Source organism: Pantherophis guttatus, chromosome 4, assembly GCF_059756535.1.
Source record: "Pantherophis guttatus breed Tessera chromosome 4, ASM5975653v1, whole genome shotgun sequence".
NCBI lineage: Eukaryota > Metazoa > Chordata > Lepidosauria > Squamata > Colubridae > Pantherophis > Pantherophis guttatus.
Window position 1 is genome coordinate 10,710,136 of NC_142066.1, and position 19,386 is coordinate 10,729,521.

Below are 19,386 nucleotides of genomic sequence, written 5' to 3' on the forward strand. Positions count from 1 at the left end.
CCCCATTACAAGCCACAGAGCAACGCTAGCCAATCAGAGACAGTGCAGCGGATGATTACCAATCCGAAGGGTGGCTACAGGAAGAGCACGAAATCCAAGGATCTCGAGGCCTGCACCATTCGAATCGGCCGGACCTGCACATCCCCCAGGGAGAAGACCTACACGACGGTCGACATCGAGGGGCATGAGTGCATAATGGAGATCAACACCAGATCCCCAATCACCATCATGTCCTTGGACAAGCTAAAGAAGGCCGTCCCCAGCATCCAGAGATGGCAACTACGGCACCAGCGGCTGGGACTGTGCGATTACCAGGGGTACCGCATCCCCATGGAAGGAATCAGCGAGTTCCAGGTGGAGTACGGGGAATTCCAGGAGAAGCTTCCCCTCACCATGGTCAGCGGAAAGCTCCCAAGCCTCCTGGGCATGGACTGGTTCAGAGCCCTGGGCATGGGATTCACCGGAGTCTGCAACGTGCAAAGCACCCTGAAGGAGGACCTGATGCAGGAAATCCAGGACGTGTTTGACGAGCGGCTCGGCAAGTATGTGGGGACCCCTATTCCATTCAACCTTGACCCCAATATTGCCCCCATCTGGCTGAAACCCAGGAGGGTACCATTCGCCCTAATGCCCAAGATCGATATAGAACTGGACAAGTTAATCACGCAGCGGGTGTTAGTGCCAGTCGATCATGGCTGATGGGAGACCCCAATTGTGACCCCCGTTAAGCCGGACGGGTCAGTGCGCATCTACGTGGACTATAAGTGTACGATCAATAAGGCTCTCCAACAGAGCGCTTACCTGGTTCCGATCTGTTCTGTCCCCATACCCCACACGCACCCCCAAAGATGGCCCGGAGTTAATAAGCCACACGACAAAACTCTTTGAAGATAAAGCTGGCAGCAACCCAGTGGCTAGCTGCCAATTCAGACTTTACTCACACAAAACAAAGATTAGACTGCCAGCATTCCAATAAAAGAGGCAGAGTGTCAACAATACAAGGATTAATCCAAATGCAGTCCGATAAAGCAGGCAAAGTCCAGTAACACAGAGATCATGGAGTGTTTCCAGTTTTTGCTCGTCACAAATTGAACCGGCCACTACACCCACATTTATACCCTGTGGGGTGTGGCCCAGTGACTCAGCTAATCTCTGGCATGCCTTCCCTTCTGCTGTGCACGCTTCTCCCTGCGCCTCTGTCGCGGGTCCAGCCAGCACTTATCTTCTTCATCGCTGTCCACCTGTGGCTGCGGGGACGTGCTTGGCTCTGAGCCTATCGTTTGGCCTTCGGTGTCCTCTGGAGGCATTGCCAGAGAGGAGGGTCCTGGAGAGGGAGGCCTTGCCAACTCCTCTCCCTCACTCTCAGAGTCTGCATCTGTTGATAATCCAGGCTAGTAAACTGCCTGACAGCTTTAATGAAGCCAAGTTCATCACCTTCAGCATGTTGGCTTTCTGCAGTGTGTGTGTCTCTTTTGTCCCAACATACCTGAGCACCAGGGGAAAAGCCATGGTGGCTGTGGAGATCTTCTCTATCTTGGGCTCTAGTGCAGTGCTTCTAGGATGTATCTTTTTCCCCAAGTATTACATTATTGTATTTAGGCCTGGTTTAAATAACAGGGAACAATTGATAAGAAGAATTGTTTAAATACCTTTTTCCTTCTTTTGATTATGTTTAAAGTTGAGAAGAGAAACAGCAAAATTCAAAATTAAATTTTAAGGTTTTTTTTTTTTTTGAAGGGGTGTGTGTTTCCATCCTGATTTATTTGTAACTCTTAAATCTTGATGGAATAGGGAGGCTCACAGAACTTACTGTGCAAGACCAGAGAAGACTGTTGTCAAGTCAATGAATTAAAGTTTTCTAACTATCCACCTAAATTGTCTGAAATTACTGAATTGTATTTAAAGAAATATGAAATTTAAATATAAGTACAAATGTAAATCTCATAGGCTGAAGATAGGCTGAAGATGAACTGCAATTTTATGTTAGCAATTTCCTTTTTTAAAAGTGAAATTTTCTATCTTGCTCTACAGAATAGAGAGTTGGTCTCTGACAGAAAACCACTTGAAGAAACTAGAATAAGATTTTTTTTTTCATTTTTGCTCTGAGTTTGTTCTTTTTTACTTATTATGTTGTGGTTATCAGTTGTTATTAGCAAACACAAATTTTAATAACAAAGCAGAACTAAAATATCTATAAATCCTGAGTAATCATTGGAAGGATGTAACCACATCTAACTTAGTCATTTGCTTAGTGAGACAAGATATGAAATTAAAATATATGTGGACTTTTTATTAAATAATTCCTTCCTTCATGAGAGATTTTGCATTTATTACTCCCCTTCCAATTCACGGGGCTACATTCTCTCTACCACTTCCTTTTGTTAGCAGTTCACTGTACTCTCTTTTAAAATGCAATTGAATCAAAATTCATCAAATTCAATAGTCTAGTACTTCAAATGGAAACTGTGGAAACATTCTGTCAGCCCTGAAGCCATTTTGAGAGTTTCATTAGGGCTGCCACATCAAGGTTGGTTGGAGCTGTGGGAACATGAGTGGGGAGGAGGTAGAGATAGCTGGGGGAATGTGTAGCCAAAATAACATTCTTTCCTGTGGGAGCCAAGGACATCCTCATCAGGTGTTTGAAATGTGTGGACTGAAGTCACCCAGAGTGGGGATTGTAACCCAATTGGACCATGTGATGGACATGTGACATGGGGGAAGGAATTTGGGTTTTGATTTGGGTGGGGTCCTTCCTAGTCAGGCTTTCCCCAGATGTGCTAGTATGACATTCCTAATAAATTCTTATTTTGAGGAAACTCCAGGCCTCAGAGTTTTGATTGCAAAGATCAGAGTCTCCCTTTTCTCTGAGTTAGTTAGGTGTCAAGCTTCGAAGCCCAGGGCTTGCCATATCGGGGTGGGAAGGGTGAAGGGGGGTTTTGGGAATGCCAGAGCAGTGACCATGGTGACCGGTGACTGGGCGTGCGGGATGGCTACAGCAGTGATGGAGGAGGCCCAGCTGTGAGGCAGGGAGGCATGGCGCAGACAGCCGCTCCTCACCACGATCGGTTTGGCTTAGCAGCCTCAGAGGCAGCAGAGGCAGCAACAGGGCTCAGCTGCAAGGCACGGAGGCATGGCCCCATAAAGAATGTGACGAGCTACATTTATTTATTTATTTATTTATTTATTTATTTATTTATTTATTTATTTATTTATTTAATTTGTATACCGCCCTTCTCCCAGAAGGGACTCAGGGCAGTGAACAGCCAAAATTAAAAAAACATACAAATACAAAAGTTAAGATTATTAAAAAGAATTAAATCATTAGCTTCCCAATTTAAAACCCCCAACCATAAAATTTAAAATCCCAATTAAGAACCATTTAGGCTAGGAATGTTCCAGCCCAACAATTAGCTGGGCCAGAGCTTCGGCGCATGACAACCACAGGGGTGAGGCCAGTGCAGAGAAGAGGCATGGCTCCCCTATTTAAGGGCGCTAGGAGGTGGACACTCCCGCCACTGACTTTGCATTTAACGGACTTGCTTCAAACAGACTTTACAGACTGCTGTTTTGCTGCTGAATGAACTCATTGTGTGCCAGAGTCCAGCTGAATAAACCAGTTTGCATTTCCCTACTTGTGTCAGACCGGAGCTTGGACCCTTGAGATTAGGACCACTCCCACATTATGAGAATAGTCTGTAGTGCAGCAGTTTGCATCCCAAACCAAGACTGAAATTCTTTCACATCACATTAGAAGTTCTGAGTGCTTCATCACCAGAAGCTTTTGACAAGAAGCTTAAAGATGGCAGCTTTCAATTTGCCTAGTCACTGTCACTTCCTCCGTCTCTATCTTCAAAGGGTATTCTTTACTTTCTTTTTTTCTCCAACCTGCTCACCACCTACACATACCTTCAGTACCTCCTTGCAGCCACAATCCCAGTTCCAACTTCCTGTTCTGTCCCCAACCCCACGCACACACCCCAACAGACGTTCAGGAGTTAAAGACCAAACCAGCCGGCAAAATCCTTTTCCTTATGATAACGGAACTTGGCAACAACCTAGTGGCTGCCTGCCAAGAGTTTATTATTTACAAAGAGGAGAGATAACTTCTCCCCACTTCTGATACATCAAAGGAAAGCAGCTGAATAATTACAATCAAGTCCAGAGATAATCCAGTCTTAAAGCAAAAGTCCAGCAATGCAGAATGGCGTGGAAGCTTTCAGCTTTGTTCGTCACAAGGTTTGACTGGCCACCACGCTCCCTTTTATATCCTGTGGGGTGTGGTCCAGTGACTCAGCCTAATCTCAGGCACGCCCTTTCTTCTGTTGCATGCGCTTATCTCTGCGATGCTGGCATGGGTCCAGCCAAGACTCATTACCCTCATCACTGTCCATCTGTGGCTGCGTGGACGTGCTTGGCCCTGGCCCTATCTCTTGCCCTTCGGCAGACACCGAAGGCATTGCCAGAGAAGAGGGTCCTGGAGAGGGAGGCCTTGCCAACTCCTTCCCTTCACTCTCAGAGTCCTCTCCTGATGATGACACAGGCTCCGGTAATGGAGCCACCACACTTCCTTTGTGATTTTCTCACCAATCCAATCCAGAATCCACAATCTTATCTCTCTCAGCACCACTTGCAAAGCACTTTCACTCTTCACCAATCTTCCTTCCACTCCCACCACTAAGGCACCACTTTTTTCCTCTTTGGAGACTCACTTTTTTCCCTCGTCTGCCACCTCTACAGTTTCACTGAGACACTTAGGATATTTTGCCTTTTGTAAAACTCTTCCCACCGATGCTTCTTGTTGCTTCTCACTATTCTGCTTCCTCGTTTTCCATTCGGGCTGCCATGTCTCCAGACCTGACTCTGACAGCCGGTCTCTCCCACACTGGATTCAGGGGGTTCCACCCTGCTTGGTGGAGGATCACCTTTCACCCCACCACCTCTGGGCTATCCCCTTTTGTTCGCTGTCCTCTTCAAGGTTCTGTTTTGCCGTTATCGGCTTCCAGGTAATGAAAATCGCGCAGGAGAAGTGGAGATTCCAATTCCCTGCCCCGCACCAGCATAACGGTAAACCCACAAATTCAATTCATGGTATTTATGTGAATTTAATACTTAAGAATATTAAAACTTTTATCATAGGAGATAAATATGATATTTTATCTATAACAGAACATTTTTAAATGGGATCTCAATGGATATTACAATTGTAACAGTGTCATAGGTTGTTTTAGGTAGAAAATATTGTCTTTTAAAGGAGAAAAACTTTGATCTTTGGTTGTACAATTGGTTTAGAAGGCCATGGATGAAGCATATTATCTGCATTCTTTTCACTCAGGATTAAGGCTCAGGTTTAGGACAGAATCGATATTGGTTGCCCTTTTGGAGGATCTCTGGCATCAGTGGAATGGGGGTTGTACATCTCTTCTTGTCCTACTTGACTTCTTGGTGTCTTTCAGTACCATTGATCATAGTGTCCTTCTGGATCAGCTCAGATAATTGGTGATAGGTGACATGGTACCTTGTTCAATAGTATTAACTGTGAGAGGGATCTTAGAGTCCTAGTGGACAACCATTTAAATATGAGCCAGCAGTGTGCAGCAGCTGCCAAAAAAGCCAACACAGTTCTGGGCTGTATAAACAGAAGGTTAGAATCAAGATCACGTGAAGTGTTAATAACATTTTATAATGACTTGGTAAGGACACACTTGGAATACTGCATTCAGTTTTGGTCACCACAATGTAAAAAAAAAAAAAGATGTTAAGACTCTAGAAAGAGTGCAGAGAAGAGCAACAAAGATGATTAGGGGACTGTAGGCTAAAACATATGAAGAACGGTTGCAGGAACTGGGTATGTCTAGTTTAATGAAAAAAAGGAACAGGGGAGATACGATAGCAGTGTTCCAATACTGCCACAAAGACGAGGGAATCAAGCTATTCTCCAAAGCACCTGAGGGAAGGACAAGAAGCAATGGGTGTAAATTAATCAAGGAGATAAGCAACTTAAAACTAAGGAGAAGTTTCCTGACAGTGAGAACAATTAATCAATGGAAAAACTTGCTTCCAGAAATTGTGAATGCTCCAACACTGGAAGTTTTTAAGAAGATGTTGGATAACCATTTTGTCTGAAGTGGTGTAGGGTTTCCTGCCTAAGTAGGGGGTTGGACTAGAAGACCTCCAAGGTCCCTTCCAACTCTGTTATTCTAATTTTTAAATGGGATTGTGCTGGTTTTCCTCCTTTCTTCAGTGTCAATTACAGTAGGTAGAAACAAAGGAGTAGAGATCCTCTCCAAGTGGAGGGACGTTCAGCAGGTCTCCCATGGATATACAAAAGGATCCCTAAAAGCAAGTACCAAGTATCAGCTGCACTCAGAAAGGGTCTAGGACTTTTCGTCTCTGACTTTTCATTCTTCTCGGGCATTTCTTCTTGGGCGATTCTCCCCCGACTTATCTCCTCAGCTGGCACACCTCCAGTCATTTGCCCTGGAAGTCTGGAAGGATCCAATAGAAGATAATTTTTCCTTCCTTCCTTCCTTCCTTCCTTCCTTCCTTCCTTCCTTCCTTCCTTCCTTCCTTCCTTCCATCCATCCATCCATCCATCCGTCTACCCACCATAACAGCATAACATGGCAACTAGCCATGTTTGAGGCTCCTCTAGAGGGGTGGAGTTCGAAAAACCATTTTCCATCTTCCTTTATTTTATTTTATCCCCACCCCCACCCCCAATAGCCTGGTCTCCAGTTCAGAAGAGGAACCAAGTGCTCTCTGCAGTGTGATCCAGTGAAATGGCCTTTTATCTCTGCACCTGCCTTCCTTTCCTTTTTCACAGACACAGAAAACCTTCGCTAAGCTCCACCCCTCTAGAGGAGCCTCAAACATAACATAACAGCCATGTTATGCTGTTATGGTGGGTATATGGATGGATGGATGGATGGATGGATGGATGGATGGATGGAGGAAGGAAGGAAGGAAGGAAGGAAGGAAGGAAGGAAGGAAGGAAGGAAAATTCTCTTCTATTGGACCCTTCCAGACTTGGTTAACTAACTGGTTGAAGGAAGGGAGGGAGGGAGGGAGGAAGGTTTTTAGCCCACTCAGTAATAGTGTCCCCCAATAGTGTATTGGTGTGGGGGAGAGAGGGAGGAAGGAAGGAAGCCAGGCATTTTGGCAAATTCTTTTACACCTCTCTCCTTTCGCTGGATTTAAATCCTAGCATTTAATTTAGTGAGACTAACTTAAAGTAAACCAACTTTCCTCCCTGTATTGGTGGGGTTCCGGGGGGAAGAGAGAGAGAGAGAGGAAGGAAGGAAGTCAGGCATTCTGGCAAATTCTTTTACACCTCTCTCCTTTGGCTGGATTTTTATCACACCCCTTCTAGCCAATTGGTTGGGGCTAATTGTCACAGAGGATGGAACACCCAGGACGAACCCTCTTTCTGTGAATTGGCCATGTCGAAGGATCTGGGATGAAGAGGCCGGTGGCCCATTCCCCAGGGCAAATGACTGGAGGCGTGCCAGCTGAGGAGATAAGTCGGGGGGGGAGAATAGCCCGAGGAGAAAAGCCCGAGGAGAATGAAAAGTCAGAGACTAAAAGTCCCATTCCACTCAGAACAATTGCCTTTCCCTGATTACCGATTCCTTTCAGATAGATGTGGATCAGGTCCTGCAGCTAAACCTAACTGATCTGTTGTGTTATTCATAAGGAGGCCTACAAATTACATATGGAACAATGTTCTAATTTCCAAAAAGTTCTGGGGAGTGATTTTTGTAATCATTCATTTTACTAAAGGAATTCATTTGTGTAATTGTTATTGTGAACCTTGCGTGAACACAAAAACATTTTTAGTTGAAAAGTGGAAAAATGATCAAAGTTTTAATGCTCAAAGTGTAGCTTTCTGATGAGTTGAAGTTCCCCTCTGAACTTTTCAAATGATTGGGTCACAAAGAGAAAATAAATTAGGAAATATTAAATTCAACTACCCCTTTTCATATATATATATATTCAACAGTGGGAAAGAAAATGCTGAAGACAGAACTCCCCACTGAAATTATTTCAATGATAATCATTTTCTCCCTCCATCAAAACTGTAAACAATTGAAGAAGACATTAGGGAAAAGAAATATATATACAGAACTCTACATTGTCACTCAGACCTTTTTCAGTATTATCACTATAAGAAGAAGAATCAGGGCTAAAAGTTCGTCTTTCGCCTTGATCTTAATAGGAATATTGAGGCTGGTGAATGCAGACCAACATGGGATGCTACTGGTGGTGGAAGGTCTATACCTAGAGAGCAGTTGCTGCCCAAATGTTCTTTCTTCTTCTATTTCCACTCTTCAGAGTGAAGTCTCTGCCATGTCATTCAGGTGAACCCATACCTGTTCCAAATGAATGGTACCAGGAAGGGGACTTTGTTATTGGTGGGATGGTATCCATGGCGAACTACCAATTTAATGAAGTTTCATTCCAGCAGCATCCCTCTCAGGAGTATTTTGAAAGTCCAGAGTAAGCAATTCTTACCTTTCACATTTGTGTCTGTTTCCTTTCATAATGAGAATACTTTCTAATAAAAAATGCTACAGTTTGGAATTTGAAATTTTATAAAAAGCGTTGCTTGTTTTTAATGCAACAAAATTTTATATTGGAAAAACCTTAGATCCGGAAACCTAGTTTATGCTCGAAGGAGAAAACTGGGAAGAAGTTTACAAAACACTAAATCTACCAGAAACGTGAAAATAGCTATCTTATAATAAGAGACTTCTGTGATTTCATATGTAGCATAGCAATGGCAAAGCAATTTTATTTTATTTTTTTATAAAGAGGAGAACACTGTTCAGTCAGCAGCTGCATGATAGTTTGGGGAAAATAAATCAAATCAATTAATTATTAAAATTTAGAAAGCCAAAGGTTTGTTGATTTTATGGAGATTTGAACAGATACAGGACAGCAGACAATAAAAGAGTGTGTAAAAGAAGATGCATTTGACCACAGAGTCATATCTACAATCTATACTATTAGATATACAGTAGAGGCCAAAATTGTGGAAACCTTTTGGGAAAAGTGTATTTTTGAGGTTTGATGGCTAATAACACCACTTTTTTGGGAGTTTCAAGATAATCCTCTTCCACTGCTGGAATGGCCTGGGAATAGCCCAGACCTTAACCCAATGGAAAAATCTATGGAGCTGACTAAAGAAACTTGTTAGTCAGAAGCGACCCAGCAATAAAACCCAGTTAATAGAAGCAATCATTCAATCTTGATTTCACGTGATAACAGCTGCAAAACTAAAAGACTTGGTCCACTCCATGGGAAGACATTGTAAGGTGGTAATTCATGCTAAAGGTTACCCAACTAAGTATTAACTGACATGGTGATAGTTTTTGTATATCTCTTTTTTCTATGGGAATAATTTTTGTATATCTCATTTTTTTTCCTACGTGTTTCACTTTTCTTCTTTATACTGTAATTGCTATTCTAATAGCAATTCCTTCATAAAAGCTATTGCTTTACATTCTTGATTAAATTATCTTTCCATTGATATATAATTTTATGGTACTACTCCAAAAAAAAAAAAAAAAAGGTGGTGTTATTAGCTAGTTTTAGAAAATACATTTTTCCCAAAAGGTTTCCACAATTTTGGCCACTACTGTCCTTTATGCTCGAAGGAGAAAACTGGGAGGAAATTTACATAACACTAAACTTACCAGAAATGTGAAAATAGCTATTTTATAATAAGAGACTTCTGTAGCATAACAATGGCAAAGCAATTTTTTTTTTCCTAAAGAGGAGAAACTTTTTCAGTCAGCAGGTATGTCAAAGTTTGGGCGGGGGAAATCAGAGCAATTAATTATTAAAATTTAGAAAGTCAAGGGATTATTGACTGTGGAGATTTGAACAGGTACAGGACAGCAGACAATAAAAAAAGTGTGTTAAAGAAGATGCATTTGACCACAGTCATATCTACAATCTATACTGTTAGATATAGGTTTATAGATATTAGTATAAATAGTACACTATCTATACTATATTATACTATATATACTAGGGATGACATGATAGCCATGTTCCAATATTTGAGGGGCTGCCACAACCTATTTTCCGAAAGAGCAGGAGGAAAACCAAAAAACAATAGATGTAAATTAATCAAGGAGAAAAGCAACCTCGAACTAAGGAGAAATTTCCTTTGTTAGAACTGTTAGAACAATTAGAACTATTAATCAGTAGAATCACTTGCTTTCAAAAGTTGTGGGTGATCCAACACTGCAGGTTTTTAACAAGAGTCTGGACAGCCGCTTGTCTGGAATGGTATAGGGTATCCTACTTGAACATGGGGTTGGACTAGAAGACTTCCAATGTCCCTTCCAATTCTGTTATTGTGTTATTTTCATCAGTTTCCTGAATTTCTTCTCTAGAGAACATTTTTCTCTATCCTTTCCCTTTAACATGCTTGTGAAGAAGGCACAGAAGAGGCTGTACTTCCTGAGAATGCTCAGGAAGATAAATCTATCTCAGCATTTACTTCTGTCCTACTACCGCAGCACCATTGAGAGTGTCCTGACATATGGCATTCTTGCATGGTATGGGAGCAGCTCTGTAGTGGACAAAAAGGCTCTACAGAGAATCACTAAAACTGCCCAGAATATCTTCAGACTCTAGCTACCAGCCCTGGATGACATCTTTGAATCTTGCTGTTTGAGAAAGTTGCATAACATTCTCAGAAACTCTTCCCATCCTGCTTACAATCTTTTTGGACTGTTGCCTTCTGGCAGAAGATACGGAACAATTAAAACTCAGACCACACATTTTCTGAATAGTTTTTATCCCAGAGCTATAATTGCACTCAACAATGAACTAAAGGGCCACCATCAATGAGCGGTTGGACAGCATTACTTGGTTTGTTGTGTGGATGTTTGGGTGGTTTAGGGGTGGGGAATTGCAGTGGGTGGGAGTGTGTTTGGGGATTGTTATGTGTATTGGACCTGGTCTTTGGGTGTTAAATGAATTTCGTTGTATGGGTATACTGTGTATACACATACAATGACAATAAAGTTGTTGTTGTTGTTGTTGTTGTTGTTGTTGTTGTTGTTATTATTATTATTATTATTATTATTATTATTATTATTATTATTATTATTGATGTTTCTTCATTCCTCATTTTCTTATCCATCCACTGTAGTTTCCTTTCATTTGGCACCCATTGATCCAGAATGCTGAGTCCCAGAATCATTTTCCTTTAGTTCAGTTCAGTAGAGATGGCAATAGCTTTGAAATGGCTGTTCTTCCTTTGTCCTTGAATATTGACTGAAGCACCTCCGTGAGATTACAGGAAAATGGCAAGAATTAGAAATGTTTAATGACACGTATAAATTATCCTGTTTTCAGCGTGATAACAAAATTCTACCAGCATGTCCTTGCCTTGGTATTTGCTGTGAAGGAGATCAATGAGAATCCAAAAATCTTGTCCAACGTCACTTTTGGCTTCCATATCCATGACAGCTACTACAATGCAATGATGACCTATCGGACCACTCTAGACCTCCTCTACAAGTCACAGAAATTCATCCCCAACTACAAGTGTGACACCAGGAAAAATCTCATTTCTGTCATTGGGGGACTCAGCTCTGAAACCTCATCCTATATTGCAGACCTTATACAGTTTTACAAGATTCCACAGGTAGCCCACTTCTTCCTTTCCTTTAATTGCAAGTGTTAATATATTCATTTCTGCACATTCTAATATTATAGTATATGGGAGTTATTTTATCAATGGTTAGAGAATAAATATGAAAACTAAAAATAAAAAACAGAGGAATGAAATATCAAAAATGTATTACAAAGTCAAATAAGCTAAGAAGAGAAATGTTACAATAGTAGATATGTTATATATTAGTATTAATTCAAAAGTAGATAAATAATGAACATGGTTCATTTTTAATGGTTAAACCAATGTTAATGGCTATTGCACAAAAAATTTGTACCCAGATGACACACTGTTTAATGAAAGATGAAATCCACAGGTAGGATCTTTGAGAACAGAGGCATGAAAATTCCCTCCTCCTTCCTTTTTTCCAAATGAGGGTGATGAAAAAAAAAGATTATATTCTGAACAATGCCCACATAGCTCACAATGCAGGGGTGAAATCCAGCAGGTTCTGGAGAACCGGTAGCAGAGATTTTAAGCAGTTCAGAGAACCGGCAGCGGAAATTTTGAGTAGTTCGGAGAACCGGTAAATACCACCTCTGGCTGGCCCCAAAGTGGGTTGGGAATGGGGATTTTGCAGTATCCTTCCCCTCCCATGCCCACCAAGCCATGCCTACCAAGCCACATCATGCCCACCAAGCCAGTAGTAGTTTACTACAGAACCGGTAGTAAAAAAATTTGGATTTCACCACTGCCACAATGTGACCAAATTTGTCAAGAAATATACTTTTCCGAATAGAAAAAGAGAAATTGATGATGGTGGTGATGATGATGATGATGATAGTACATAATAGGTATTTATTTTCTTTTAGCTCACATATGGGTCATTTGCCCCAAAGGATATTCATAGTGCTGAAATTCCCATTTATTACTCCATGGTTCCGAATGAGTCTTCACAATACATTGGGATTATCCGACTGCTTCAACATTTTGGGTGGAGATGGGTTGGGCTCTTTGCTATTGATAATAGACACGGAGAATATTTTCTGGAGACCATGGAGTCTCTCTTTTCCCAGCATGGAATCTGCTCTGCTTGTACACAAAGAATTCCCTATTTAACCCACTGGGACAATTTATCTGAAATGTACCTTATAGGGGAAAATATTTACAAGCACATAGCTGATGAGAAGATCAATACCTTTATCGTCTGTGGCGAAACATTGACAATTGCATGGATCATTAATACTGTATTCATGTTTCATCCTAGACACAAGCAGAGTTCCTTGGGAAAGGTGTGGATCATGACTGCCCAGATTGTCTATTTGTTAACAGGCATGCAAACAAGGAGTTTGCCTGCCCAGTGTTTGGACGGTGCCATTTTTTTTACAATTCACTCCAAAGACATTCCAGGGTTCAAGGAATTCCTGAAGTTCATAAAACCTCCTTGGATTCAAGAAGATAGATTTTTTCCACTTTTCTGGGAACAAGTATTTGATTGTTCATTGCCAACTCATACTTTGACCCTTCCGGACAGTGAAATTTGTACTGGAAAGGAGAGGATGAAGGACATTCCTAGAGCTCTTTTTGAGCTGGAAATGTCCGGGCACAGCTATAGTATCTATAATGCAGTCTATGTATTGGCTCAAGCTTTACATACTATTTCTATACTTCGATCTAACCACAGGCATTTTTTGGGGCATAAATTATCAGCACATCAAGATTCACAATCATGGCAGGTGATTTGTGTGCTACAAATACTTTGCACTAGGTCATAGTAAAGTTAGGGTGCACGATTCAACAGGGAAGAAGCAGATATTAATGTCCATTGATTGTATTTATCTTTATTTGCATCTTTGTATTGATTGAAATGATGTTTGTAGAAGTAGAGCTGGTTTGATGGACTACAGTGAACAGTCAGATTCCCAGGAAGAAGGGAACACATTCCAGAAAGTTGAGGGAGATAAGAGACACACAGCCCGGATATTAAAAAAAAAGGATAGAAAGGAATTAGAATAGCCATACTTTGAATCTCTCAGGTTATATCTGTTAGGATAAGAATAGTAAGGGTTTAGAAATCAGGAAAGATTCTGTCTATTGAGTGTAAGCAAATAAAAAACTGAATTCAGTTGAATTTTTCTATGTTGTTGTTGGATTTAAGTTCACAGTAATAGGTTTTCCATTTTATTCCTTGGACATCTTCAGGATGCAAGGATTAAAACTTGAATGAACCAAGACAGTGATCCCCAACCTTTCTAGCTCTATGGTTTGGCAGTGGGTGCAGCGGTGGCAGTGGCAGAAGGGGAGATGGTTTTGTGTGCACAACCTGTGCACACAATCCTGTGCATGTGCAGATGAAATTTGTGTGCTTGCCCACCGCTTGCCCAGCCCAGTTCCCAACAGGTTGTGGACTCATACACAGACCAGGGCTTGGAAACCCCTGAACGCATCTTCTGGTTTTCAAAGCCCTATATCCGTGATTGTGAACAGTGGGCATGTGAGCTCAGCTCCAGGCACACATGCGCGTGCCAGCCAACTGATTTTTGGGCCTTCTGGGCCCATCAGAAGTAGAGAAACAGGCTGTTTCCTGCCTCCGGAGGGCTTTGGGGTGTGTGGGGAAGGCCTGTTTTTCTCTCTCCCCAGGCTCCAGAGCCTTTCTAGGAGTCTGGGGAGGGTGAAAAAGGCCTTCCCCACCCTCCTGGAGGCCATCCAGAGGCTGGAAATGGCCTGTTTGGGCCCAGAAGTTGGCAAATGGGCCATTTTTGTCCTCTGGAAGGCCTCCATGGGGGTGGGGAGGCTATTTTCGCCCTCCCTAGTCTCCTAGAAAGGCTCTGGAGCCTGGAGACAGCAAAAAACAGGCCTTCTGGTCTCACCAGAAGTTGGCAAATGGGACATTTCTGGCCTCTGGGTGGCCTCTGGAGCATGGAGAAGGCCATTTTTGCCCTCCCCAGACTCCTAGAAAGGCTCTGGAGCTTGGAGAGAGAGAAAAACGGGCCTACTGGGCCATCACGTGCCAGGAACGTGGGCAGCGTGGGGAGGTCACACGCACATGCAAGGGGCAGGGCGCATAGAACTATGGGTGTGGACACAGGTGCGTGTGACACCCCACCCCCAAGCTCCCCCCCCACTCCTGGCATGCAATGGCAAAAAGGTTAGCCATCACTGCCCTATATCTATTCAGGAATTTCACCTATTGATGAAGATAGTAAATGAATGCTCCTTAGCTGTTGTTCAGTCCTTAGCACATCCTTACCAGCCTTATATCTATGAGAATAACATGAAATGAAAATAGATGGGAAATGAGGAGCAGGTCTGAAAATTGTTTCTCCAGTTTTTTATATGCCTCTTCCTGGGACTGGGATCAAGGGGTTGTGCTAGCCTAGAATCCATTTTACCTTTTATTTGACTATTCCTTAAATTGAAGTATTGAAACCGTCTTATTATGCTACCCTGTCAGGGTTCCAATGGATACCCTAATTAAACCATGAGCCTTGAGCCGAGCTTCAAAAGAAATCCAGTCATTTTTTAGGAGCTTAATGCCAGCACATTCCAAGTGAGGCCAACTCTGACCCCATGTAATTTATGACCCAATCTTGACCCTGTTTCCTCCCTTCCCCCAGGGTGTGTCATCAGTCACATTCACCAATGGAACAATTTTGTGGGTTGTAGAGATCACTCCACTCCGGCTGCTGTAGATAACCCTGGGAGACAGCCTTGAGAGAGATATGTCTGGAATGTGTTTTTGGCAGCTGTGCTGCTTTGCCAGTTTCCCCTTACCTATGGCAACTCAAGAGCAGGCAAGGGATGTTTTGCGAGTTGACAGTACCCCCTATGTTGAGGGCAGTAAACAGTTTCTCAACATGTTGGACAAATAGATTGTCTATGTTTTCAGAGTTTCTCCCTCAAAAGTATAGTACTTCTATGACAAAATTACTTTAGTTTCCTATTTTATTCATCCCAATAATCTAGCTCCACCGATTTCTGAAAGGCATGAAATTCAATAATTCTCTTGGTGAGACCTTGACGTTTTATGATCAAAAGAAGATGGAGGGTGGATTTGATATTATAAATATAGCTGTCTTTCCCAATTCCACTTACCAGAGAGTACAGGTTGGAAAAGTGAACCCTAATGCTCTCAAAGGAAAGGAATTAGACATAAATGAGGACATGATAGTTTGGCACAGATTGTTTAACCAGGTATGGATGCATGGAATTGTATGGCCATTGTAAGATGGGTTTATTTGGTTGGGATATTTAATGTTTTTCTTCCAGACAACTTATAAAAATCAAGAAGAACATTCTTTCAACTTTTACTGTTAAAAACTAAGACAAATATATTTTTTGCACATTACTTATTATACTTTCCTTAAAAATTGAAAAAAAATGTGAAAGAAAAACACATGTATTTAAGTGACTACATTACCATGTTTGAGTGAAGATACATCAGTGCTTTGATTTAAAGGGAATTTGATTGACTCAATTTTTCTCATTCAATGAATTGAATTAATGAAATATCCCATATTGAAATCCTGATAATTGAAAAACCTGGAAATCCAGATCAAATATGCTCACAAATTCAAATTAAATTTCCAATTAAAATGAACCCAACTGTATTTTCAAATAAATTGATTTTTGATCCTTTTGTTAATCCTTTGGTTAGTATATTCCTTTTAATATAATAGAGCATTTTATTTACAGTGTAATAACTATTTTTTCTTCAAAATAATACATCTTCATCTTCCAACATTTAATATTGATAATTAGGTCCTTCCCGTTTCTCTGTGCAATGACTATTGTCACCTTGGTTATCAGAAGAGGAAGAATGAAGGGAAAAAATTCTGCTGCTATGATTGTGTTCCATGTCCAGAGGGGAAAATCTCCAAAGAGATGGGTAATTTGACAAAGTACTCTGATTTTTTTTGTTATAGAGATGAAGTTGAAATTTCAGACAGACTTCCACAGAAATCACTTAATACCTTCAGCTAATCTGTTTTTTGTTCAGGTTGTGCATTCATGTCATTTTACAGTGGTACCTCAGTACTCAACATTAATTTGTTCAAGATATAATGAGAACCAAAAATGAAGGTCTAAGACCGTGATGGCGAACCTATGGCACGCATGCCACAGGTGGCACACGGAGCCATCTCGGTGGGTACATGAGTGTTGCCCTAGCTCAGCTTCAGCACACATGTGCGTGCCGGCCAGCTGATTCTCGGGCCTTCTGGTCCAACTGGAAGTCAGGAAATGAGCTGTTTCCGGCCTCCGGAGGGCCTCCAGGGGTGGTGGGGAAGGCTGTTTTCACCCTCCCCAGGCTCCTACAAAGCCTCTGGAGCCTGGGGAGGGTGAAAAATGGGCCTTCCAGTCCCACCGGAAGTTGGAAAATGGGCCGTTTCCAGTCTCCAGAAGGCTTCCGGCAGGGTGGGGAAGGCCATTTTCACTCTTCCCAGGCTCCAAGAAAGCCTCTGGAGCCTGGGGGGGGCGGTGAAAAATGGGCAGGCCCACTGTGCCATCGCATGCCAAAAGCAGGGGGGAGCATGGGGGGTTGCATGCACATGCGCAGGAGGGTGGGCACATTGAATTATGGATGTGGGCACGCGTGCCTGTGACCCCCCACGCTCTCCCCAATTTTGGCACATGACAGCAAAAAAGTTAGCCATCGCTGGTCTAGGACAACTCGGCACAGCCATCTCAGTGCAGCCAACTCACAGTGGGACATTTTGCCTTGGCCAATTTGCTACAGGACAAGCCACCGCAGGACAAGAGTTGCATTTATAGCAAAGAAATGGTGGAATTGAATCATTAAAGAAAGGATGCCAAAGGAGGGACAAAATGAAATGTGAATGACCAAAATTAAATTATTTTAAAAATTATTTTAAATACTTACATTGAATTGCTGAATTGTCCCGTGATGAGTTGTGAGTATGCCATGGCAAGTTGTCGCACCATGAATTTGCCATGGTGAGTTGGCCACGCTCAGTTGACCATGGCAAGTTGGGTGAGTACCAAACAATTCTTCCCCACAATGAATAATATAGTGAGTCACAATGCAGATAAAACTGACTAGTTCCAGCTTGTGTGTTGAGTACTGAACATACAATGAATACCGGGACAAATTTTTCCTGTCAAAATGCCAAATTCAAAGAGTTTCAAAGCAGTTGAGTACCAAAGTATCACTGTATTTGGAAGTGGAATGAGACAATGAAGAAGTTCATTGAAAATTATATGATTCTAAGCATGGCATTAATTCTCTGTCTCATGAATCTAATTTTTTTTTTCTTTTTAGACATTCTGACTTACTTTCAGTGCTCTGAAAATAACACACACATCATTACAAAGTTGGATGCATCATGAAAAAATTATTTGCTTGTCTTATAAAGAATATTTAGGACTCAGTTTAGTCACTGTTGCTATTTTATTTTTCCTGATTACAACACGTGTCTTTTTCTTTTTTCAATTTCAGACATGGTATCTTGTGTCCAATGTCCAGAAGATCAGTATCCAAATCAAGGAAAAAATGGATGTCGCCTGAAAAGGATAAACTTTCTGTCTTATGAAGAACCTTTAGGGTATAGTTTAGCTTCTCTTGCTGCTGTGTTTTTCCTCATTACAACATGGGTGCTGGGAACTTTTATGAAGCACAAAGACAGTCCGATTGTCAAAGCCAATAACCGGGATCTCACCTACACTCTCCTCATTTCCCTTCTGTTCTGCTTCCTCTGCCCTTTGCTCTTTATTGGACAACCTGGGAGAGTCACCTGTCTCCTCAGACAGTCTGCATTTGGCCTCACCTTCTCATTGTGCATCTCCTGTGTGTTGGCCAAAACTATCCTTGTTTCTCTTGCCTTCAAGGCCACCAAGCCAGGATCTCGGATGAGGACATGGGTGGGGAAAAGACTGGCTGTTTCTATTGTCCTTCTCTGCTCTCTATTCCAAGCAAGCATCTGTATTGTTTGGTTATCCACCTCTCCCCCATTCCCAGAATTAGACATGCATTCAACAACTGAAGAAATGGTCCTACAATGTAATGAGGGGTCAGTTGTTATGTTTTATTGTGTCCTGAGCTATATGGCCCTCCTTTCACTTGCCAGCTTCATTGTGGCTTTCCAGGCTCGTAAACTGCCTGACAGCTTTAATGAAGCCAAGTTCATCACCTTCAGCATGTTGGCTTTCTGCAGTGTGTGGGTCTCCTTTGTCCCGTCATACCTGACTACTAGGGGAAAAGCCATGGTGGCTGTGGAGATCTTCTCCATTTTGTCCTCCAGTGCTGGGCTCCTAGGTTGCATCTTTTTCCCCAAGTGTTACATTATTGTATTCAGGTCTGATTTAAATAACAAGGAGCAACTGATAAGAAGATGTGTTTAAATGCTTTTTCTTTTCTTTTCTTTTCTTTTTGTTATGTTTTTAAGTTGAGAGGAGAAATATCAAAATTCAAATATATGTTTAAGTTATTCAGATAGGTGTAGTTTTACCATTCTGATTTACTTGGAAATCTGGATTTATGGGAAATCCTGTTCTCTATTCCAACAACTTCCAAGGGAGGCTCACAGAACTTAGTGGGGTAATATGTTTTGAGGAAAGCCAGAGACCAGCTAGTCTCAAGTCAATCAATGAAAGTTTTCTAAGCATCCATATAAATTGTCTGAAATGACACAATTGCATTTAAAGAAGTATCAAATTTAAATGTAAGTACAGAGGTAAGGGACGTGGTAGCTCAGTGGCTAAGACGCTGAGGTTGTCGATCGAAAGGTCAGCAATTC

The 19,386-nt window shown here is 41.8% G+C and overlaps 1 protein-coding gene across 1 annotated transcript; it reads left to right on the plus strand.

Annotated features, from left to right (window-relative positions):
• Positions 1-51: 51 nt before the first annotated feature.
• LOC132711318 (vomeronasal type-2 receptor 26-like) lies at positions 52-18,991 on the plus strand. Its single transcript, XM_087893319.1, has 6 exons — positions 52-396; positions 5,004-5,064; positions 8,358-8,496; positions 11,374-11,665; positions 16,442-16,520; positions 18,090-18,991. The coding sequence occupies exons 1-6, from the start codon at positions 52-54 to the stop codon at positions 18,989-18,991; spliced, it is 1,818 nt and encodes a 605-aa protein (XP_087749445.1).
• The last annotated feature ends 395 nt before the right edge of the window (positions 18,992-19,386 follow it).

What these genes read in the sequence shown, in the direction of transcription:
- LOC132711318 (XM_087893319.1), top strand. Translation starts at nt 52, where the DNA reads ATGATTACCAATCCGAAGGGTGGCTACAGGAAGAGCACGAAATCCAAG. An exon ending in AGAAGCTTCCCCTCACCATG is followed by an intron (nt 397 to 5,003) that starts GTCAGCGGAAAG and finishes ATCGGCTTCCAG; the next exon opens with GTAATGAAAATCGCGCAGGA. An exon ending in TGCCCCGCACCAGCATAACG is followed by an intron (nt 5,065 to 8,357) that starts GTAAACCCACAA and finishes CATGTCATTCAG; the next exon opens with GTGAACCCATACCTGTTCCA.